The sequence below is a fragment of the Symphalangus syndactylus genome, chromosome 4 (genome assembly GCF_028878055.3).
Source record: "Symphalangus syndactylus isolate Jambi chromosome 4, NHGRI_mSymSyn1-v2.1_pri, whole genome shotgun sequence".
In the NCBI taxonomy this organism is placed as follows: domain Eukaryota; kingdom Metazoa; phylum Chordata; class Mammalia; order Primates; family Hylobatidae; genus Symphalangus; species Symphalangus syndactylus.
Window position 1 is genome coordinate 68,161,380 of NC_072426.2, and position 25,185 is coordinate 68,186,564.

The window sequence follows — 25,185 nt, forward strand, 5'->3', positions numbered from 1 at the left end:
TCTATAAAGCCAGTATCACCCTAATACCAAAGCCAGAAAAGGACATAACAAAAAAAGAAAACTGCAGACCAATATCTCTGATGAATATAGATACAAAAATCCTCAAGAAAATACTAGCAAACCGAATCCAACAGCACATCACAAAGTAATAATTCACCATGATCAAGTGAGTTTCATTTCAAGGATGCAGGGACGGTTCAACATACGCAAGTCTTAAATGTGATTCATCACATAAACAGAATTAGAAACAAAAACCGTATGATCATCTCAATAGATACATCATTATGAGGATTGTTGCGGCAGGGGAAGGGTACATGAAAAAAGTTTTTTAAAAAACAACTTACCTTTGGCCGGGCGCGGTGGCTCACGCTTGTAATCCCAGCACTTTGGGAGGCCGAGGCGGGCGGATCACGAGGTCAGGAGATCGAGACCACGGTGAAACCCCATCTCCAGCCTGGGCGACAGAGCGAGACTCCGTCTCAAAAAAAAAAAAAAAAACCAACTTACCTTTATAAGACCAGGGTTTGCTAACGACTCGTGGGAAGGTTTTGGAAGAAGGTCAGGTGATTGATAGGTAGGATGAGAAAAGCCCTGGACTTCGATCGATGTTGTAGGAAGGCTTTCAACCACAACTTCATCTTGACTATCGGAATCTCTATCCTCAAACAAAGTTCTCTTTCCTGTTCTCACAATGCCATATGTTGCTTCTACTACAGTAAAAACAAAATAAAGAGTAAATGAAAATATAAGTAATTAAGAATCAGTGAATAACACAAGAATAAGCAGTTTTCAAACAGCTTACAATTTTTCCTGGATTGCTGAGAAGCAGTCATTAGCTTTGCTAAGCTTGGTTTTGGGACATTCTAGAAAACAAAAATAAGAATAACAAGTTTTAAAAATAATGAGTATCAAATCTGATAAAATAATTGTAATAGATAGTCACCATTACTACATGATCTAACACAAAGAACACAGATTTTGGAGTCACTCAGATGTAGATTTTTGTTTTTTTTTTTGAGACGGAGTCTTTCTCTGTCCCCCAGGCTGGAGTGCAGTGGCGCAATCTCGGCTCACTGCAAGCTCCGCCTCCCGGGTTCACGCCATTCTCCTGCCTCAGCCTCCCGAGTAGCTGGGACTACAGGCGCCTGCCACCACGCCCGGCTAATTTTTTGTATTTTTAGTAGAGACGGGGTTTCACCATGTTAGCCAGGATGGTCTCGATCTCCTGACTTCGTGATCCGCCTGCCTCGGCCTCCCAAAGTGCTGGGATTACAGGCTTGAGCCACTGCGCCCAGCCTCAGATGTAGATTTAAACCTCAGTTCTGCCCTTTACTACATCTTCTCATGGGGTAAGGATTATGAGAGATGATACAGATATCCTCCAAAGGTTACTCCCCTTACCCCTAATTGATTATTATGTAAATACTACGATATCTATTCAATTATTTTCTTAACCACAGTAGCCTAAAATGAAAATTTATTCCTAGGTAGAGTATTATAAAAGTAAAACATTAAAACATTTAAATCAATTACATATTATTTTCTGAAATGTGTATGCATGATTTATATTTGCATTAATTACCTCTTGTGAGAAAAACTGTGAGCATTTTGTTCTTAGTATATTTTATTTAAGTGGATTGTCACTGCAAATAGTATAGGCTGCTTCTATTCTGTCAAAAAGCTAAAAACAAATGATTGTATAAATTCAGCTCATTACAAGAAACAGAGAAAAAACAAAAATAATCCTTGTGGGGCAATGATTGCTAAACAAAAGCCACACATAACTACTAAATAGAAAGCTGTACCTAAATATGCTGCAAATGGAGGCAGACATGGACTGAAATAACAGAACTGAAGAAATGTATTCTGCAAGGAAACATTTAGGCTGAGATAAATCATTTTTAAAAGATGAAAGTGTAGGGAGAAAAAAAATAGAGGCATGACCAATCGAGTGTGAGCTTAAGTCAAGGAAGAAAAGGAAAAGCTTTAAGTATACTAAGACACAAGGAGAAACACAGACCTGTAACAGACTTTTGTTCATAGGATATCCCTGATAATACTGATTAGTATTTACAACCAGTTTTTTAAAAAATACTTCTGTAGTAAAGAGTTTAATTTTAAGTCATCCAATTAGTTAAAAATGATCACCTACTACTTCCTGAAAGCTGTAACATTCTTACTACAGAGAGAGAAAATGGAAAAAGATTTTAAAATCATAGTAGGAGTGCTTATCCGTATAAACTCTGACCAAATTTCGTATTTCCTCTATTGTAGGAAAACTTTTCCCAATATAATTTTCCTGTCACTATGTATTTTCCAGTATATTCTTTTTTTGCAATCCCCACTCCCTCAAAGTATTTATCAATCCTTTGTTATTTACCAAAGTAAAAAAAAAAAAAAAAAAGAATTCAACTGGCCATATTTCTATAAAATGGCTTCCCCTGACCACCTTTCTATTACAAACAGAAAACAATGATAAGTAGACCACTGCTAAATTTTAAGAGAATACTATACGAAACTAGATTCAGAGTAAGAAAATTAAGTTCATGAGAGAGCACTTTACCTTGGTATCAAAATTGAGGTCTTCATCATCTGAGGTAGGCCATGAATCATCAACACCTGGTTTGCCAGAAAGCCTTTAGAACAAAAATATATAAAAATGAGTGAATTCATTTCCTTAAAAACAAAACAAAACAAAAACCAGCTTACAATTTTCAACCTGGATGCCCCCTCCAAAAAAACAAAAACCTGGTGAAAGGTCAACTATCTGTATATTAAATGATGTTTCTTGATCTAATTAAAATTTGACCTTGTTTTTGAAAAATATTTTAGTTACCAATTGCTGCCTCTACCTCTGCGAAACTATAAAATATTCAATAAAGACTCAACCTTAGTTCTATAACTAATAGTGACAGCCAAGATACTGGCAGAGCCTTGGAATACTTTGTCTTCACAAATTGTCCTGAAGGCTGAACTGAAAATCCAATTAATGGCTGATATAACTTTTGTTACCTGAACCAGCACAAACCTGATAATCTAAAACAAGGTGGAGATCAGATGCAGTGGCTCATGCCTGTAATCCCAGAACTTTGGGAGTCGGAGGCAGGCAGATAACTTGAGCCCAGGAGATCGAGATCAGCCTGGCCAACATGGCAAAACCCTGTCTCTACTAAAATACAAAAATTAACCAGGCATGGTGGCACGTGCCTGTAATCCCAGCTACTAAGGAGGCTGGGGCAAGAGAATTGCTTGAACCCGGGAGGCAGAGATTGCAGTGAGCTGAGATCATGCCACTGCACTCCAGCCTGGGTGACACAGCAAGACACTGTCTCAAAACAACAAAAATAAATAGGCTGGGCACGGTGGCTCATCCTTGTAATCTCAGTATTTTGGGAGGCCGAGGCGGGCAGATCATGAGGTCAGGAGTTCAAGGCCAGTCTGACCAATAGTGAAACTCCGTCTCTACTAAAAATACAAAGAATTAGCTGGGTGTGGTGGTGTGTACCTATGGTCCCAGCTACTTGGGAGGTGGAGGCAGGAGAATTGTGTGAACCCAGGAAGCAGAGGTTGCAGTGAGCTGAGATCGTGCTGTAGCACTCCAGCCTGGGCAACAGTGCAAGACTTTGTCTCAAAAAAATAAATAAATAAAATAAAATAAATAAATATACAAAACAAGGTAGAAAGATACACTGTCCCTTCTCCACTATCTATCTCCATCTCAAAGACTAATCTGTGTCACTCGAAAATGGCAGTCTTGGTTCTTCAACATGAAAACCACTTAAGGCCTCATTGCTTCCCTTCACCCTAAAACACTATAAGGAGTCCCCTGAAATGTGTGAAGTGTTTGAAAGCTAGATGGGCAAAAGTCAAAACACAAATGTATATGCTGTTATTGGGACTACTCACCCCAGAAATATTAAAACATTAAAAGTTATAAAATCCAATTATTTTCCCTATAGAGGTCCTGCCTTAAACTAGCAAGCCCTTAAAAATCTTTATAGGCACTCAGATACCTAAAGAGAAAGAATGCTGGAGACAGAGTCCTGGTAGTTGTACCTGTATTTCCCTAAGTACTATCTAAACACCTTCCTTCCTATAAGCTCCCACTTACAGATCCCTCTTCTGCAGGGCTCCATAGCATCTCCAACCTTTAAGTCTTCAGCCTATGAAAGCACAAATTCCTGAAAGGATGGTCTCAAATGCCCAAGAGTAGGAGCTCTCTATTTCTCTGCTCCTGGAAAACAAGCTAAATGGAGTCTCTGTCATTTGCCAGCAGCACAGGCATGTTAACAACTACCCAACTCCATGATTTGGGTTGCTCCATGACTGACTTGCCAGCTAATCCTACCCCTGCCCTACCCTACATGTCCATGAGAAGGACATCAGAGAATTGGGAAAAGAGGCAGAGGTGAGGGGACACTTGCCCTGGGCCACAGATCTATGTAGTTCAGCAGCCTCCAGCTCCAAAGTACTTGAGGGGCTCAAAGCCACAGATAAGTTAAGGCAGAAGTAGTTATAGCACATTCCTATTGGCTGTAGAGACTCTTCCCAGTGGCTCAAATTATTTTAACATTTTTCAGTAGAAACCTTGAGAGTTTGTCAGTTCCTCCAATTATACAAAAAAGCAACAACCTGTTCAGGACTCCCCTGAACCTCCTATTTTAATAGGCCTTTCTAGATAATTCCAAACATCCTGTATCCTTCATTCCAGTAATTTATCATGATCGAACTTGTCAGAAATCCCAATATTCTGATCTCTTTTCCAAAAGCCCAGTTCCTATCCAACCCAGTGCTGTTTCTCTTCAAACCTGGCCTTCCTCTGCTAATTCCATTCTTTCCTCTTCCCCTGGGTTCACTAGATCCACTCATCCTTTCTATTATTAAAATATTAACCTGTAGGATGATAAGGAAGAGTACTGGGCTCTGAAATGAGTTCGAATATCATATCCAAATAAATCCCCTTAATCTCTTTGAGTTTCAGGTTCTCCATCTGAACCATTTGACCAAGATGTTAAACACAGATTGAAGTACTAGATGGCATTCTGATTAGTCTGATTCCTTAAAATCCTGAAATTCTAGGTGCTTTTGATTCTGTTGATAGGAAAATGAGGAATACTTAGCTGGCAGAAATGGAAAAAAAAAAATAGAACACAGTTGGCTGGATAAAGAAAATGTGGTATAAATATTCCATAGAATACTAGGCTGGAGTGCAGTGGCGCAATCTGGGCTCACTGCAACCTCCGCCTCCCAGGTTCAAGCCATTCTCCTTTCTCAGCCTCCTGAGTACTGGGACTACAAGCACACGCCACCACGCCTGGCTAATTTTTTGTATTTTTAGTAGAGACAGGGTTTCACCATGTTAGCCAGGCTGGTCTCGATCTCCTGACTTTGTGATCCGCCCGCCTTGGTGTCCCAAAGTGCTGGGATTACAGTTGTGAGCCACCACACCTGGCCCTATGCAGTTATTTAAAAAAAAAAAGAGAGAGAGAGAAAGAAAATCATATCCTTTCCAGCAACTCAGATGGAGCTAGAGTACTACCCTAAAGGGAAAACCAAACTGGGAAGTCAGTAGGTAGAGAAATAAATCAGAAATATCCTCTAACTGGATGCTAAATATAATTAACACAATATGGTCTATAGCTAAATAGCTTTCACTTACAGTAAAATAATTCCTTTACAGGACTTGTGTGGCCTGCTTATGTAAAATGTATGGCCCTGTGGCTATAGCTAAGTGAGATCTGGCCTAAAACCTTTGATGATAAAGTCAAAGTACTAGTTACCACTGCAATTATCAAGCATATTAGGACAAATTGTTGGACTAACCAGGCTCCTAAGAAAAACTCTGAGAGTTAACATATAACTAAACATAGGTCTCTGAATTGATCTGATTTGGACCTGTACCTTGATCCAGTGCTGCACAAGTCTCTATCAATCTATGTTGAGGGGCAAGAGAAGGGATTTGGGAGCCAAGCAGGCTGATGGTCAAATCATGGGTCAGTTGCTTGCTAACTGTGAGGTCATGGGCCAATTAATCAACCTCTCTGAACCACACAGTTGGGTTATAATATAGCACAGATATTTTGCAAAGCTGTTGGGATGACTAGATGGAGAAGCACATAATATAGTGTCTACCCAGAGTAGGGCACTCAACAGTTTCTTTTCTCTGTATTCCTTTAAATATATTTTTAAAAATCTGTAAAATACTACCTGCTTAAGGAGTCTTCAGAGCTTTCATCCGCTATTAAAGAGAAAAGTAAAACACATTTTAAATCAACAATAGAAAAATATATAAAATTTAAAGCATAAGACTGATGATTTGTTAACAAAGTATCCCTCTGGGACTGTATCTGGAGACTATAAAAGAATTAATATCCTATATAAATATTCCATTAAACTCACATGTATAGAAAAAAGTTAATCTTCCCTGCAGACCTGCCACTCTTCTCCACTCACCTGACAATTTCCTACTCCTTATGTCCAGTTTAAATGCTTGTGCACAACCTGGAAACCTATGAATCAGCTGAGATTTCTCTCTGCCCCTTAACTTTTTACACTCAATAATCACTAAATCCTATTAACTGTACCTCTCTTCTGCCTTTGCCTTACATTTCCAGTACCCCTGGAAATATAAACATATTTACTTAATGTGTTATTTACTTAATATAATATTTACTTTATATGTTTATATTTCCTAGTTAAACATGGACTCTTAACTGATGGCTTTCACAAGGAAAAAAAAACCTATGCACTCTTAATGTTATTTCTTAAATGAAAAAAAAATTTAAGCAAAACTAATAAAAAAGTCATAACATGAAGAAAAAGACCAACATTTTAAAATGAATAAACTGGCCAGGTATGGTGCCTCATGCCTATAATCGCAGCACTTTGGGAGGCCAAGGCAGGAGGATCACTTCAGGCCAGGAGTTTGAGACCAGCCTGGCCTAACCTAGTGAGACCTCATCTCTAAAAGAATAAATAAAATGAAATAAAATTAAATTAATAAACTGAGCTTTGTAACTTTATGTATTTCACCATGGATGGTGAGAACCTCATAATGGATGAATACTAGTCCAAGGATTAGTGACAAGGAAACTATGGCTTTAACTACTGCAAAAGCTTCCTTTGTTCCCCAATCCCTTTACATGGTTACCTTCCATCTACCCTGTATATGAGGGGCCAGCAAACTAGAGGCCACAAGCCAAATCCAGCCAGCCATACGGTTTTGTAAATGAAGGTTTACTGAAGCACAGTCATGTTATTCACTTACATATTATTTATGACTGCTTTCATATTACAATGCCAGGGTTGCATAGCTATGACCTAGGTTGCATAGCACCTAGGCCGGGTGCAGTGGCCCACGCCTGTTATCCCAGCACTTTGGGAGGCTGAGGTGGGCAGAACATGAGTCCAGGAGTTCAAGACCAGCCTGAGCAACATGGAGAAACCCCGTCTCTACTAAAAGTACAAAAATTAGCTGGGCATGGTAGCACGCACCTGTAATCCCAGCTACTCAGGAGGCTGAGGCAGCAGAATTGCTTGAACCCAAAAGGCGGAGGTTGCAGTGAGCCTAGCCAAGATCACACCACTGCACTCCAGCCTGGTCAACAAGAGCAAAACTACGTCTCAAAAAAAAAAAAAAAAAAAGAAAGAAAAAAGAAATAAAATGTTTGCATTCTGTAACATTAGAAAAATGCTTAGTATCTAAAAGATACTTGACAGTTATTTGCTAAGTAAACAATTATAGAAATCAATTAAAATATTTTTATTGAAAAAACAAATGAAATAAGAACAGCTCTATTCTATTATGAAAACTTTAAAAGACCAAAACTATATCTGTTCCATATTCATATTTCTTGCAACTTGCAAAACCTAACCTATAAAAGTTCTTTGATAAATATGTACCAAATTAAATGTGTCTTCATGCAGTTCAGATTATAAACTGCATTTGGTGTCACATCCAGGTAGCATAGTAGCATTTTTGTTACGGCGAAACATTTCTGGCCGGGCATGGTGTCTCAAGCCTGTAATCCCAATACTTTGGGAGGCCAAGGTGGGCAGATCACCTGAGTTCAGGAGTTCCAAGACCAGCCTGGCCAACATGGTAAAACCCCATCTCAACTAAAAATATAAAAATTGGCCGGGCATGGTGGCAGGCACCTGTAATCTCGGCTACCTGGGAGGCTGAGGCAAAAGAATTGCTTGAACCCAGGAGGCAGACGTTGCAGTGAGCCAAGATCGCATCATTGCACTCCAGCCTGGGCAACAAGAGTGAAACTCTATCTCAAAAAAAAAAAAAAAAATTTCTATACTTACTTTTTTTTTCCTGTTTTTTTTTTTTTTTAGAGTCTCCCATTGGACATTTTTGTACTTTCATTATAATTTGTTGAGCCCAGGGTTGAGATATTTGAATATTCATTATGATAATCTTTTGGCTAATGATAACAGTGTTTCATTCTAGCAAGATTACTGTTATTATGACAATTATCCAGCAGACAGAAGAACACACCTGTCTTTTTTTTTTTTTTTTTTTTTGAGATGGAGTCTCGTTCTGTCACCCAGGCTAGAGTGCAGTGACGCAATCTCGGTTCACTGCAACCTCCGCCTCCTGGGTTCAAGCCATTCTCCTGCCTCAGCCTCCTGAGTAGCTGGGGTTACAGGTGTGCGCCACCACGCCCAGCTAATTTTTGTATTTTTATTTTTTTATTTTTTTTTGAGACAGAGTCTCACTCTGTCGCCCAGGCTGGAGTGCAGTGGCGCAATCTCGGCTCACTGCAAGCTCCGCCTCCCGGGTTCACGCCATTCTCCTGCCTCAGCCTCTCCGAGTAGCTGGGACTACAGGCGCCCGCCACCACGCCCGGCTAATTTTTTGTATTTTTAGTTGAGACAGGGTTTCACCGTGGTCTCGATCTCCTGACCTTGTGATCCGCCCGCCTCGGCCTCCCAAAGTGCTGGGATTACAAGCGTGAGCCACCGCGCCCGGCCATTTTTGTATTTTTAGTAGAGACGGGGTTTCACCATATTGGCCAGGCTGGTCTCAAACTCCTGACCTCATAATCCACCCACCTCGGCCTCCCAAAGTGCTGGGATTACAGGCGTAAGCCACCACACCTGGCCAGAAGAACACATCTTGTTCTACATGTATCTCATTCTGTTTCAACTTAGGCTGCATAAAGTCAGTAATAATGAGATTTTGCTGGTATAAGAATAAGTAACATGACTTGTGCTTCTCAACAAGGAATTGTTTTTCTGACTTCTGTATTCAGTATCTTTAAAAAATAATTTCCTATTGGTATTGGTGCACACTGGCTAAGTTCTGCAGTTCTAATTGCCATTTGTTTATGGTACCAGAAAGGTACTGTTGAGTTCCCACTTTTAAAGATAGTTAATTTTCAGTGACCCAAATCACTATATAATGACCCTTGAACAATACAGGTTTGAAGTGCACAAGTCCACCTATATGTGGATTTTCTTCATCTCTGCCACCCCAAGACAGCAGGACCAACCTCTCATCTTCCTCTTATTTCTCAGCCTACTCAACATGTTGACAACCAGGATGAAGACCTCTATGATAATCAACTTCCACTCGATGAGTAGTAAATATTTCTTCTTCTTTAATGATTTTCTTAATCATGATTTCTTTCTTGTAGCTTACCTTACTATAATACATTATATAATACATATACATAATACATGTTAATTGACTATTTATATTATCATAAGGCTTGCAGTCAATAGTAGGCAATTAGTAGGTAAGTTTTGGGGGAGTTGAAAGTTAGTGCAGATTTTCAGCTGCACAGGGATCACCAGTCCTAATATGCACGTTGCTCAAGAGACAACTGTAATTAATATTCATGTAATAAACACAAACCATTTATTATAAAAATAGAAGATCCATTTTTTATAACAAGTCTAGTTCATTATAATGCAATTATAAAGGAAACACACAACATACTAACTTAAAAACCTTTTTTCTTATTTATACAAAAATTTCATATAGGAATTTAGGGACGATAATTAAGTAAATGAATTTTTTTCAGACAGTACCGTTTGATACCATAAATATCTAGAAGTAACTTCTTAAATAATTCTGAATTCTAGATTATCAAGAGAAATTAAGAAAAAATACACATGCACCTTATACACTGATTTTTTTAACTGCTTTTCTGTGATCAACACTTCCTTACTTTTACTTTTTTATCCGTGGTACTATTACCAAGAGTAATTCACTATTGAAAGTCTTACCTGAATTACTATTTTGAGAAGAATTTTTAGGTATCCTTTCTTCTTTATATTCTGAAATTAGTTGGTGACTGCTATGTATAGAAAAATGTAATAAAATTATGTTAATACTAATACAAAAAATATTTACCAAATATCTCAAAATCTTAAAAGTATTTCAGCTAATATCAGAGCTAATAGCAGAACTTTAATTATCCCATACACTTCAAATATGTAAGCTCTACAAACTTTTTTGGTTTTTTTTGTGTTTTTGAGACAGAGTCTTACTCTGTCGCCAGGGCTGGAGTACAGTGGTATGATATTGGTACACTGCAACCTCCGCCTCCCGGGTTCAAGTGATTCTCCTGCCTCAGCCTCTCAAGTAGCTGGGATTACAGGTGCCCATCAGTACACTCAGCTAATTTTTCTGTATTTTTAGTAGAGACAGGGTTTCACCATGTTGACCAGGCTGGTCTTGAACTCATGACCTCATGATTCACCCACCTTGGCTTCCCAAAGTGCCGGGATTAGAGGCGTGAGCACTGCCCCCCACCAAACTTCTTATTAAGCTTCAAATTAAAGGAGAAAAAGACTAAGTGAAATAGTTATGAAGTGAGGGCAGCATAGCTCAGCAAATTAACTAGAGTTAGCCGGACATAATGGAAAGTGTCCTGAACCCAGAAGAAGTCCTAGGTCTGTAACCAACAGCTATTTGTTCTTGGACAAGAGGCTTCTCTTAGGCTCAACATCATCTTCTAAAACATAAGGATTTTATTGCCTTATTTCACTAGAGTTATAAAGATTTAACAAGATAACACTTTTTAAATGCTCAGAGAAATAGTAAAGAAATGGAATAATTTGTTCCTGAATTTTATTGCTAAAACTATTTTGGAATCCCAAATAAAACCCAATTAAACGTTTCTCCAAAGGTTCTAATATTCAAATATTGCCATTTTCAGAAAATGTTACTAAGTCCTAATTTTGGTTATTAGTTATTCTATTCTTTGTGGTTTCCAATCTCAGTGAATTTCATAATTTGTAACTGAATTCACTTATAAATATAGCATCTCATTAAATTAGATAACATAATTGTCCCTTATTACTGAACTAACTGATTACAGCAAGGGCAGAAAACTAACAGATGTTAAGGCCTGTTTTAGACAACGACTATTGCTTCTCCACCTCCTCAAACTCTGAACCAGCAGATCTTTGTTACACTGGTGCTTAATCTTCATGTTCATCATTCCAACTGATGTGGAAAACAAAACTCTACTTTTATTTAGAGACAAGGCATCATTCTATCACCCAGGATGGAGTGCAGTGGCATGGTCATAATCCACTGCAGCCTGGAACTCCTGGGCTCAAGCCATCCTCCTGCCTCAGCCCCCTGAGTAGCTAGGACTACAGGTGCACACCATTACACCTGGCTAATTTTTCTTCATTTTTTTTTGTACCAATGGGGTCTTGCTATGTTGCCCAGGCTGGTCTTGAACTCCTGGCCTCAAGCAATTCTCCTGCCTGTGCCTCCCAAAGTGCTCGAATTACAGACGTGAGCCACTGCACCTGGCCTCACTTTTATTTTAAGTTCCATGAAGGAGATGTGAATTGATATTTTCTCATTTCTGTGATACCTATTAACAACATATTTGCACATAACATCTCATGTGTTAGCTCTATTCTCATTTCACAGATCACCTTACATGAATATTTGTCATGAAAATCACAATTTCAATACTGGGTGCCACCTTTTTGCTTTGACTCACACTGTTAGCAAATAGTAAAATGGCTTTCCAGGGACTGTGCAAAATATGGAATGCTTCAAGAATGTGTGTGTCATCTTTACAGGGGCCATGCTGATCTTCTCTGTATTGTTCCAATTTTAGTATATGTGCTGCTGAAGCAAGCACAAAGCCCGACTTTTATACGTGGATACTGATGAGTCATGGAACAGGCTTAGCTCTGTTCAATCCAACTAACCTACTTTACGCTCAGAGAATTCTGTTGAATGGCTTCCTTGTGAGGTACAATCTGAAAATATTTTAAAAACTTAAGGTAGAGATGCAAGTAGCTTGGGAGATTTTCATTATTATGAAAAACAGATCACTTTAGGGGTCAACCACAAGTTGGTGGCCACTACTCCAGCGAAGGACAATATGGAACCTTTCACTACCTAAGAAAAGGTGCTCCACAGAATGTAAAGGGGCTTTGGAGTACATACCTGGTAGCAAAGAAAAAAAGAAACTCTGATCTCTTCCTGCAACATTATTTGAACCTGACAGTTGAGAACAATCCCAACTAATATTTGCTAGAGAAAAGACAAACAAAAGCCTCCATGGATAACTTACCATGAAGGTCAAGGCTAAGATATGGTCTCCATATAAGGTTTCGAGTGTAGAAGAAGGGTCAATTTGCTCACTCTGTGTGTGGCTAAAGCTTCCAGAAGGCCAGCTGCCAGAGCAGGGTGCTGGTGCTTTAGGAACAATGGCTGGGCATATAAACACATGTATGTGAATTTAAAAAAAGTCCTAACTTTAAAGTCTACATATGGATCCCCATGAACGCTGAGGGATCTCAATCAGTAAGAGCATCCTTGTAGCAAAGGTCAATCATTTCCAGACTGCAGGTCCAGTCTCAATGGCAACAATGCAGCAACAGAATCACTGGTAACAAAAGAATGATTAGAATGTCCTTTTTCCCCTCCTGATTTATAAAAGAGGACTGTCTTCCTTGGACTTAAGGAACCCCTTCGGTTCTTGAAAAATTCAAGGCAGAGGGCATAGCAGATGGCCCCCAGGGGACAGTTCAAGATTTTCTGCCAAACTGGACATTTCAAGACCCAAATAACCAACTAGAAAAATTAAACATGTGATAGTATTTTTTATCCCATGCATAGGGGTTATAATTGGAATGAAATGAATGATATTGGGATCCCTATGGATTAAGTTCGTAAAAGTCCTGAGATAAAAAATTCTACACCCGGCTGGACACAGTGGCTCATGCCCGTAATTCCAGCACTTTGGAAAGCGAAGGTAGATGGATTTCTTGAGCCTAGGAGTTTGAGACCACCCGAAGCAACATGGCAAAACCTCATCTCTACAAAAAATACATAAAATTAGCCAGGCATGGTGGTATGTGCCTGTAGTCCCAGCTACTTGGGAGGCTGAGGTGGGAGAATCTCCTTAGCCCACAGCTTGAGGCTGTGGTGAGCTGTGATCATGCCCCTGCACTCCAGCCCAGGTGACAGAGTGAGACCCTGTCTCAGAAACAAAACAAAACAAAAAGAATCCTACATGCATTGCTGCTTCTAACTAGTCTAGCCTTTTGCTTGATTTCTGGCTGATGAAGTAGGCTAATTTACTGCCATTCTAAAATTACCTGACCCAAACTGTGAAATCTCAACTCATGTATAAGATGCAATCATTATAATTATTTTAAACCTCTATTTAGTGTTAACTAGCCTTTTATTGTAAACATTTACATACTAAACCACTAACAGCATATTTTTCTGTAGTCCATCCCTAGACATATTGAGAAAAAACATCAAAACTCTGCTGAACAAAAAGCCTGACTATACTTGATGATTCATAAAATATAGTGGGCATGAGGGGTGTTCTAAAATAAGAGAGATACGGCCAGCCATGGTGGCTCATGCCTGTAATCCTAGCACTTTGGGAGGCCAAAGTGGGTGGATCACTTGAAGTCAAGAGTTCGAGACCAGCCTGGCCAACACAGTGAAACCCCATCTCTACCAAAAATACAAAAATTAGCCAGAAAATGCTTAAACCCGGGAGGTGGAGGTTGCAGTGAGCCAACTGTGCCGCTGCACTCCAGCCTGGGCAACAGAGCAAGACTCCATCTCAAAAAATAAATAAATAAAAATAAAATAAGAGAGGTAATTTCACCCCAGGAACTTTAATGAAGTTATGTACACAGATAATTTGATATATTTTATCAATTTAGTATCTTGCCTGTCTGTGTAGAATTAACTATTTACATCTATTAATAGACATAAGCATCTTGGGTGCTCAAGTGCTCATCTTTGTAAATTACCACCAAGGCTAAAAGGAAGGGACAAAAAAGAGGCCTCTTGTCTCACTGGGGTATTACATAGTAGAAGTCCTTTGATGGCAAAAACCTATGCTGAGTTTACTTATCTAAAGAAGGCAAAGATTTAAATGAAGAATTCTCCATTTCTTCTTTAGTTTTGTTATATTACAATTGAAAGTCAGCTAGGGGTCAGGTAAGAGCTATCTGCAGGCTTAAAACAGTATTAATAATAATGGTGGCCAGGTGCAGCGGCTCATGCCTATAATCTAAGCACTTTGGGAGGCCGAGATGGGTGGATCACTACAGCCCAGGAGTTTGAGGCTGGCCTGGGTAATATGGCGAAATCCCATCTCTACAAAAATGCAAAAATTAGCTGGATGTGGTGGCACATGCCTGTAGTCCCAGCTAATCAGGAGGCTGAGGCAGGGGGATTTCTTAAGCCCAAGAGACAGAGGTTGCAGGGAGCCAATATCATACCATTGCACTCTAGCCCAGGTGACAGAGCCAGACCCTGTCTCAAATAATAATAATAATAAAGGTAATAATCGGAGTCACAGTAGTTCAGCTAATGATGCTGATAAGCGCGCGCTAGGCACTGAATCAAATGCTATATAATCTTACTTAAATACAACCACCTTGAGATATATTTAGTATCCACCTTTTTATATCGGAAAACATATTTTGTGATAAGTAAGGTCCCCAAGCTTACACACTTAACAAGTGGGAAAGCAAGGAATTAAATCCAGTCTTGTGTGAATTTAAAGCCTCTTTTCTCTTTATCACCCATCTATGGCTTGTCTTCAATAAAGGAAAAGTTTATCCAATAAAAGCTGTCTTTCTTCCCTTTGTCCATACCAATTAAAAATAAAAACATCAAAATATACTAGAAATAGAAAAGGAAAAAAATAATGAAACTATAGTATCTGGCAATAGCAATCAACAATCACCCAGGGATAACCTAACATCTGTATTCTTCAAAGAAAGCAACTTAAAGCAAAGAGGCACTCAAAACACAAAAACTGCTATTGATGTTTAATACAGCATTTCTGAAGGAAAAGTACATAAGCAGTGGTTAGAACAACACCATGAAAGGGTGAAGAAGTTCAATATTGAGTTAAAAAGTGGCTGGGTGCAGTGGCTTAACGCCTGTAATCCCAGTACTTTGGGAGGCCAAGGTGGGCGGATCACGAGGTCAGGAGTTCAAGACCAGCCTGACCAACATGGTGAAACCCCATCTCTACTAAAAATACAAAAATTAGTCAGGTGTGGTGGTGTGCACCTGTAATCCCAGCTACTCAGGGGGCTGAGGCAGGAGAATCACTTGAACCCAGGAGGTGGAGGTTGCAGTGAGCTGAGATCGCGCCACTGCACTCTAGCCTGAGTGACGGAGGAGACTCCATCTCAAAAAAAAAGTAAACTAAAAGTTAAAGTCCACACTTTATAAAACTAATAAAACTGATAAGAAACCTCTTTAGCTAACAGATCACATGGCCAAAAACATGGGTTTACAAATAACAAACATCAGTCAATATTATAAGAGAAGATGAATCCTACTGTATAGTCTTCTTTTATATTGCCCAATCCAAGCAACTGCTTTTCTTCCTGATTTGTGTTGCTATTTGTCACTATATCCCCATAATTATGTTAACCTTCTTATTAATTTAATATTTCTTACTTGAGTGAGAAACACCAACAGAATCACTGTTGCCCTCAAGAACAACAAGCAGGTTTAAAAAACCTGTAACATGCAAAACACAGATCTAAAAAACCTTTAAACACACAAGTTTAAAAAACCAAAACAAAACCAGCACTGTACCTTTCCAACTTATCCACTGCATTTACATTTGCTTTTTTCTTTATTAAAAATTCCACCATTTGCTGCTTTTTTCCACTTACTGCAAGTAAAAGTGGTGTGAGGTCATCCTGTAAGACAGCAAAAACAATTTAAAATGCATAAAATTACATATTTATTGGCTGAACTGAAAACCCTATGTCAGATCCTTTGAACTGAAACATATAAAATAGAAAATAAATAAACAACACTTGCTTCCCTTGGAAACGCCCCTCCTCTGCCTCACCACATGAACTCCAGTCATCTCCAAAACTCCAAATTTTTACCGGTTCTAAGAATATTTGCTTCTATCACACCATTTGGCATGGCATGTTCTATTTATTGTACTGTTTCCCATCAAAACCAAGAGCTTCTAGGCTGGGCACGGTGGCTCCCGCCTGTAATACCAGCACTTTGGGAGGCTGAGGTGGGTGGATCACCTGAGGTCAGGAGTTCGAGGCCAGCCTGGCCAACATGGCAAAACCCCATCTCTACTAAAAATACAAAAATTAGCTGGGCATGGTGGTGGGTACCTGTAATCCCAGCTACTCGGGAGGCTGAGGCAGGAGAATTGCTTGAACCCGGGAGGCAGAGGCAGAGGTTGCATTGAGCCGAGATCGTGCCTCTGCACTTCAGCCTGGGAGACAGAGCAAGACTCTATCTCAAAAAAAAAAAAAAAAAAAAAGATTTGCCTTTAACAAATTGTGTTTTCACAAGTATTTACAATAAATGCATAAAAGAAAGGTGTACTGCCTAATGCTTTTTTAAAAGTATCAACATTTAAAATAAAATCTTAGACAATTAAGTTATTTTAAAATACTTTCATTCAGGGAATGCCTGTGCTTCCAAATGTGGAAAACTAACCCTTACATATGTCACTGTTGAAACGAATGCATTTCAAATACTGTAAAAATAAAGTTGGTTGATCTATACCTTGTTTTTTGCTTCAATATTTGCATCATACAAAAGCAGCTTTGTTGCTACTGATATGTCCTCATTATAGACAGCATAGTGAAGGGCAGTGTTGCCATGGACATCTGCAAGATTTGGATCAGCACCATGTTCTAGCAGAATAGTTGCACATTTCTCTTCCTGGCATTGTACAGCCTGGGAGTATTAGACCAAGAAACAGATCATAAATTCTAGGAATGCAAAATAAGCACTCCACAGGTTTCACCAATTAGTTATATTTTAATGAGATAAATTCATTTTCATTCTATGTATTTAAGTCAAATCCATCTCATGCTGAAAGAGCTGGCTACTATATACCTTCATCAGAGCTGTCCTGTTTTCGTTGTCACAGACATTGAGCTGGCATTTTCTGTCCACCAGGAGAGTTACTACTTCTGGATGACCATTGGCACAGGCCAAATGTAGAGCTGTCCTATGAGAGTGACAGGACTTTTTATAAACTGTAGTGTACTGTCTCAAAACATACAATGATTCATAAAATTATAAACATTAAATAGCATGTTGATAAGGTTTGGCTGTGTCCCCACCCAAATCTCATCTTGGCTGTGTCTCCAACCAAATCCCAAATTGTAGTTCCCATGATCCCTACGTGTGGTGAGAGGGACTCAGTGGGAGGTAACTGAATCATGGGGGTGGTTCCCCTGTGCTGCTGCTCTTGTGATAGTGAGTTCTCACAATATCTGATGGTTTTTTAAGGGGCTTTTCCCTCTTTTGCTTGGCACTTTTCCTTGCTGACACCATGTCAAGGACATGTTTGCTTCTCCTTCTGCCCTGATTGTAAGTTTCCTGAGGCCTCCCCAACCAGGCTGAACTGTGAGTTAATTAAACCTCTTTCCTTTATAAATTACCCATATAATAAAGGGTATGTCTTTATTAGCAGCATGAGAACAGACTAATACACATGTTAATCCTCCGCCTTCAAAACAAGTATTTAATTTTCTTCTGAAAACAGTACAATATTTATTAGCTCTTACTACTCACCACATTAATGAAAGAGCAACCTATTTGAATAGAAAAGGCCTGACCTTTAGATTCAGTTCAACTTGGGGTTGAATCCTACTTTAAGCTGTCACTTACTCATTATGGCTTAGCAAGTGCCTCAGTTTCCTCATCAATAAAATGGGGATCAAAATAGTAGCTATCTCATAGGACGCCACTGGGATGCTTAAATGAGAATCTGTGCAAAATGTTTAGAACAGTTCCTAGCACAAATAACAGCTCAATAATTGTTAGATATAATTACCATTACTACTGTTTAACAAAGATGTTTTAATTAAATGAAATGATAGAATTATACCTAGTTGACAGTATGTTTTAAAGATCAGAGATAAGGCCAGGCATGGCGGCTCATGCCTGAATCCCAGAACTTTGGGAAGCTGAGGTAGGATGACTGCTTGAGTCCAAGAGTTTGAGACCAGCCTGGGCAACATAGTGAGACTCCATCTCTACAAAAATTTAAAAAGTAGCCAGGCATGGTGATGCACACCTGTGGTCCCAGCTACTCAGGAGGCTAAGGCCAAAGAATCGCTTGAACCCAGGAAGTTGAGGCTGCAGTGAGCTGTGATCATTCCACTGTACTCTAGCCCAGGCAACAGAGAGAGACCCTGTCTACAGAAAAAAAAAAAAAAAAAAAAAATTAGAGATAACACTGTATTTCAGTGATTCTAAGATGCTCATTTTCTCACATTTCAACATCTCTGACATTAGAATGCCACTTGTAATTCATGATTTATTACAACTATAATTGGAAGCATTTTTAAAATTGAAAAACAAATTTTTAAAACAAAGTAATTCTTACTGTGTTTTCAAGAAACTTCAACACAAAGGAAACTCAGGATTCAAATGAATAGGTTGGCTCATTTTATTCAATATTTAGATTTATAGAATATATGCAGATATTTCCAATGACTAATATTCGTGTTTAAGACATAAATTTTCAAAAGGGCAGTTAAAGGTTATCTCTTATAATTTTCTACCTTCAGAAACACTTTTGTTTATAAAGAGGGGTTGGGTGCAGTGGCTCATGCCTGTAATCCCAACACTTTGGGAGGCCGAGGCAGGCGGATCACTTGAGGTCAGGAGTTCAAGATCAGCCTGACCAACATGGTAAAACCCCATCTCTGCTAAAAATACAAAAATTAGCCGGACATGGTGGCATCTGCCTGTAATCCCACCTACTCGAGGGGGCTGAGGCAGGAGAATCACTTGAACCCTGGTGGCGGAGTTGGAGTGAGCCGAGATCATGCCACTTTACTTCAACCTGGGTGTCAGAGCATGATTTCGTCTCAAAAAAAATAAATAAATAAGAGGAGGGACAAAAAGCTTCAATTGAGATTGCCCTAATGGTCTAATTTCAAATCTCTCAACTTGCTCAGGCTGGGCAGGTATGTAAACATAAAGGTTTTGAGGATGGAAAGGTCCTGAGAGATAGAAGACTATGTTTTCACCTGCAATTGCCTTGACCTGAATGAATGCACTCCACTCTGGCCTTTCTTTCCTCTTAACTCCTAAGGAATCCACAGATCCACTTTGGATTACCCACTTCTAAGGCCTGCTCACACCCTTAACAGGCCTTTTCATATGGGATCCCAAATGGATTCTCCCTCCCACCATCAGCTCTCATACTTGACCAACATCTGTCCTCTGTAAACATTCAAATATTCTTTGCCAAAACAAATGCTAAGAGACCAGACCAGTCTCAACATAGTAGCCAAGCAGCTCACCAGAATTTCTCTCAGGCTTGATTTCCTGGGGATGAGTTAAATACCTGCTTCCAGAAGTGCAGGAGATTCACATCAAGCTCTCTGAAGACAGTTTTATGTGAGAAATCAGCACCTTTCCATCCTCCCTGACAGCTTTGTAAATTTGTCATAAAATGCATTCCCAAATTCATAGCAGATTAGCTACATTATGTATTACAATGCTAATGCAAGACTGAAATAGTTTAGAACACCACACAGCACTTATATATATATGAAGTTCCTGTTGTGAAAGGGGAATAAATACCGTATCCATGACTAAAATAGGGATTCACCTCTGACAGAAAAGAATTTGCATAGAAGTAAAATCCACACTTCAAAGATATCAACTCTAGCCGGATGCAGTGGCTCATGCCTGTAATCCCAGCACTTTGGGAGGCTGAGGCAGGCAGATCACCTGAGGTCAGGAGTTCCAGACCAACCTGGCCAACATGGTGAAACCCCATCTCTACTAAAGATACAAAAAAATTAGCCAGGCATGGTGGCGGGTGCCTGGAATCCCAGCTGTTTGGGAGGCTGAGGCACGAGAATTGCTTGAACCTGGGAGAAGGTTACAGTGAGCCGAGATCATGCCAACTCACTCCAGCCTGGGAGACAGAGCGAGACTCCATCTCAAAAACAAAAGAAAAAAAAATCAGCTCTGCAAATCTTCATGTCCAGTACTGTTATGTTTCCAATCCAAAGATCAAGTCTATATTCTACCACATTTTATTAAAATATTACACACTTACATTAAGAAATATGCTTATAACTAGCGGTGGTTCATGCCTGTAATCCCAACACTTTGGGAGGCCAAGGCAGGCAGATCACTTGAGGTTAGGAGTTTGACCAGCCTGGCCAACAGGGTAGAACCCCACCTCTACTAAAAATACAAAAATTAGCCAGGCATGGTGGCACGTGCCTGGAATCCCAGCTACTAGGGAGGCTGAGGCAGGAGAATTGCTTGAACCCAGGAGATGGAGGTTGCACTGAGCCGAGACCACACCATTGCACTTCAGCCTGGGCGAAGAAGCGAGACTCCATCTCAAAAACAAAAAAAGGCCAGGTGCAATGGCTCATGCCTGTAATCTCAGCACTTTGGGAGGCTGAGGCGGGCAGATCACAAGGTCAGGAGATCCAGACCATCCTGGCTAACACAGTGAAACCCCATCTCTACTAGAAATAAAAAAAAAAAAAAATTGGCTGTCCCAGCTACTCAGGAGACTGAGGCAGGAGAATTGCTTGAATCCGGGAAGCAGAGGTTGCAGTGAGCTGAGATCTGGCCACCGCACTCCAGCCTGGGCGACAGAGGGAGACTCTGTCTAAGAAAAAAAAAAAAAGAGATGGTAGACTATGTCTGCTACATAACAGGTATTCAGGTTATGATTGATGAATAAATGGATTGAAAGAATGGAAAAATCGTTAGGGAGTTCAATATTTTTAAATAAAATTCTTATAAAGTAGAGCAATTCTTTTATTCTTCTGCAATAATATTTATCTTTTGTTTTGTTTCGTTTTGTTGTTTTGAGATGGAGTCTCGCTCTGTCACCCAGGTTGGATTGCAGTGGTGCAATCTCGGCTCATTGTACCCTCCACCTCCCAGGTTCATGCTATTCTACTGCCTGCCTCAGTCTCCCAAGTACCTGAGACTACAGGTGTGTACCACCACACCTGGCTAATATTTGTATTTTTACTACAGAAGGGTTTCACCATGTTGGCCAGGCTGGTCTCAAATTCCTGGACTTAAGTGATCTGCCGTCCTCAGCCTCCCAAAGTGCTGGGATTACAGGCCTAACTAAGCCATTGCATCCAGCCTAATTATCATTTATATTTGGTATTTTATTGTCATAAGAACACAACTAAAATAAAATGATTGTACTTGTTTGCATATATAATAAATCTATAATAAAAACATGTATATGATAAAACGTATACATAAAATCTATAAATACAGATAAAAAGATACCCTTTACTTTTTCTTTTTTTTATTTTTATTTTTTATCTTCTTAATTTTTGGTGTTGAGAACAAAGATCTGCTATACCTTTCATTTTTAATAGAGACAGGGTCTTGCTATGTTGCCCAGGCTAGTTTCGAACTCCTGGGTCAAGCAATCCTCCTGCCTGGGCGTCCCAAAGTGCTGGGATTACAGTCATGAGCCACTGGTGCCCAGCCAAGATCCCCTTTACTTCTGAAAAGGATAAAAGTTGTCAGACGATAGCAATCCACCAAAAGAAAAAAAAGAAAGTGAGAAATGATTTTTATCTGTACAAGATTCATATTCCTCTCTTCCCAAGGATTACTTCATTAATAATAAATTTTCACTAGAACTTTTATACATTCTCATTGCAGGAATCATAAAGAAAAAGGAAAAAGTTTTACTTATTATACAAACGCCCAGAAATAACAAATTCTACCACTTTTTTTTTTTTTTTTTGAGACGGAGTCTTGCTCTGTCGCCCGGGCGGGAGGGCAGCGGCGCGATCTCCGCTCACTGCAAGCTCCACCTCCTGGGTTCACGCCATTCTCCTGCCTCAGCTTCCGGAGTAGCTGGGACTACAGGCGCCCGCCACCACGCCCGGCTGATTTTTTTGTATTTTTAGTAGAGACGGGGTTTCACTGTGTTAGCCAGGATGGTCTTGATCTCCTGACATCGTGATCCGCCCGCCTCGGCCTCCCAAATTGCTGGGATTACAGGCGCGAGCCACAGCGCCTGGCCAAATTTTACCACGTTTGTACATATTTTCAGCTAACACAAGACCACAGTCTGTATGTATAATCGAACTTTTTTTCTCACTTGAGATACCAAAGTATATCCTCACATGCCAATACACTTCTGTATCTATTGCCACTTTCTTCTTCTTTTTTTTTTTTTTGAGACAGAGTTTTGCTCTTGTTGCCCAGGCTGGAGTGCAATGGCACGATCTTGGCTCACTGCAACCTCTGCCTCCCAGGTTCAAGCGATTCTCCTGACTCAGTCTTCAGAGTAGCTGAGATTACAGGCTCCCGCCACCATGCCTGGCTAATTTTTGTATTTTTAGTAGAGACAGGGTTTCACCATGTTGGCCAAGCTGGTCTCGAACTTCTGACCTCAGGATATCCGCCTGCCTTGGTATTCTAAAATGCTGGGTTTACAGGTGTGAGCCACCACGCCTGGCCTTTATTGCCACTTTCAATGGTCACATATTATCATGCACTGACATTTATTCATAAAATCCATTCTATGGGTTCTTCTTAATACACCGCTTAAGCAATGCTGAGAACAATAAATTATTGTATATCTATTTCCTAAAGGCATTTTATTTTTCTTTTTGAAAGATAGGGTCTTGCTCTGTTGTCATTGACATACCTCACTGCAGCCTAGAACTCCTGGGCTCAAGTGATGCTCCTGCCTCAGCCTTCCAAGTAGCTGAGACTATTAGAGATCGGGAGGGAAGGGGGGGGCTCTCGCTATAATGCCCAGGCTGGCCTTGAACTCCTGGCCTCAAGCAATTATCCCGCCTCAGCCTCCCAAAGTGCTGTGATTACAGGCGCGAGCCACCGCACCTGACGAATAACAGATTTTATAGAAATAATTTTTAACCCAGAAGTTGCTATATTATGGAAACTGCTTATCTCATTATGCATCTTTCCATAAAGTATATGACCTTATGTCTTAAATGTGTACATTAAAACGCTGTACGTGCTTTTGTTCGTTAATTCACTTTAAAATTGTCACTAAGTGCACTCTAAGGGGATTTCGGGGGGATCGGAAACCAGCTAGAGTTCTGTTTTTGTTTTTCTGCTCAGAAAGGCGGCCTGGGCGCTGGAGCCTTGCAAGGTGTCACCGTCCCACGGGCTGCGGGGCCCGCGGGAAGCTGATCCAGGCCCTGGGTGGCTCCCACAAAAGGGGCCCCTCTTCCTGCCCGCCTACTCCAGTGGCACTCAGTCCGGGCTTGCGACGCCTATTACCTGTTCATCTTGTCTCTATCATTCAAGCCATTCTTCCTGAGCAAAAGGATCTGCTGCACTTTCGCCACATTACCCGCGCTGGCAGCTTTGTGGATCTTGCCGAGATCTCGGTCTCGGACGTGGTAGCCGGGCTGCGCGTAGGCGCCCTCCCCGGGCTCGCCCCCGCCGCCCGCGCTGCTCCTCCGCCGCCGCGCGAAGGAGCCCAAGGGCGACTCGCCCTTCTTACTAAAAATCTTCTTCATGGCCCAGGCGACCAGGCTTCAGAGACACCTCATGTCTCTTTCGGCTCTTAACGGCCTCCGGAGCCTAACATAGCAAGTCAGCCCCGGCTGGCCGCAGCCTCCCAAAGGAAACTCCGCGGTTTCCAATCTCTCCCCCCGGGTTACCGAGCAAGCGATCCCGCTAGACAAAAGTGCGCATGCGCGCCTCAGAAAGCAAGGTCCACGCGCGTGCGCACGAAGGCCCAGTGGCCAAGAGTGCTCCGTGCGCATGTGCAAGGCCCAGGCCTAGCAAATCTCGGCGATTGGGACGAGCCCTGCTTTCCCGTCAAACAAATGTCGGTGGGAGTTTGGCTGAGTGTTCAGGACGTTTGCGAAAAGAAGCCTCGCGCCTGTGGGGAAGCAGCCTTTACGCATGACTGGGACTGGAGTAGCGTGGAGTTTTAAGATGCTGAAGGCCTCTTCTCCGAGAAAACTCCCCTAAGAAACTCTCTCAATCTCCCTCTCAGTTTATTCCCCTTCCATGTCCCTTTGGGTCCCAGCTGGTCTCCATGAGAACTTAACAGATGCAACAACAGAGGGCACAGGATTTCGGAGATCGTGGCAATATGTGTCAAGTGCAAACTTACGAGGAGAAACCAATGCACATTCTCCAGAAGAAATGAAAACGCATTTCTGCATGCCTCCTTCCCCCACCCCTCTGCCTTTGGCCCAGCCTTACGTTTTATTTTATGCTTTTAATTTTCCAAGGTTACATCTCTTTCTTCTTCTTTTTTTTTCCCAGCAGAATCTCGCTCTATCGCCCAGACTGTAGTGCAGTGGTGCAATCACGGCTCACTGCAGCCTCCACCTCCTGGGCTCAAGGATACTCCCACCTCAGCCTCCTGAGTGAGTAGCTGAGACTACAGATGCACGCCACCACGCCCGGCAATTTTTGCATTTTTTGTAGAGACAGGGTCTCACCATGGTGCCCAGGCTGGTCTCCGACTCCAGGGCTCAAATGATGCTCCCATCTCAGCCTCCCAAAGTGCTGGAATTACAGGTGTGAGCCACCGCGCCCAGCCTAGATTGAATAATTTGACAACAAATTGGAATTAGCAACACAGACGCCAAGTGTCTGGAGTCTCAGCAGAAATTCCTGCTGGAATGCACCTCCATAGCTCTGGACAGCTCTAGGGTCCCTTGTGGAGGAGGTGGCTGGCCCCAGAACAG

General features: G+C 40.8%; 1 protein-coding gene and 1 non-coding gene across 16 annotated transcripts in view; both read right to left on the reverse strand.

Annotated features, from left to right (window-relative positions):
* ANKRD26 (ankyrin repeat domain containing 26) overlaps positions 1 to 24,179 on the reverse strand; it is a 103,960-nt gene extending 79,781 nt beyond the window's left edge. For 5 of the 15 annotated variants that reach the window (XM_063637242.1, XM_055274967.2, XM_055274966.2 and 2 more), the window contains exons 1-9: positions 23,756 to 24,175; positions 17,366 to 17,480; positions 17,030 to 17,203; positions 16,082 to 16,188; positions 10,243 to 10,313; positions 6,208 to 6,238; positions 2,564 to 2,636; positions 803 to 863; positions 508 to 710 (exon numbers count right to left, since the gene is read on the reverse strand). In XM_063637242.1, the coding sequence (XP_063493312.1) occupies positions 508 to 710; positions 803 to 863; positions 2,564 to 2,636; positions 6,208 to 6,238; positions 10,243 to 10,313; positions 16,082 to 16,188; positions 17,030 to 17,203; positions 17,366 to 17,480; positions 23,756 to 23,997 (1,077 nt within the window). In that variant the 5' untranslated portion in view covers positions 23,998 to 24,175. Of the gene's footprint in view, positions 1 to 507; positions 711 to 802; positions 864 to 2,563; positions 2,637 to 6,207; positions 6,239 to 10,242; positions 10,314 to 16,081; positions 16,189 to 17,029; positions 17,204 to 17,365; positions 17,481 to 21,848; positions 21,996 to 23,755 lie in introns of all 15 variants that reach the window. The other 10 variants (XM_063637248.1, XM_063637247.1, XM_063637244.1 and 7 more) reach the window with 8 other exon arrangements.
* Positions 12,021 to 12,125, reverse strand: LOC129481364 (U6 spliceosomal RNA). Its single transcript, XR_008657374.1, has one exon. It is a non-coding gene; the product is annotated as a U6 spliceosomal RNA (small nuclear RNA).
* Positions 24,180 to 25,185: the final 1,006 nt, after the last annotated feature.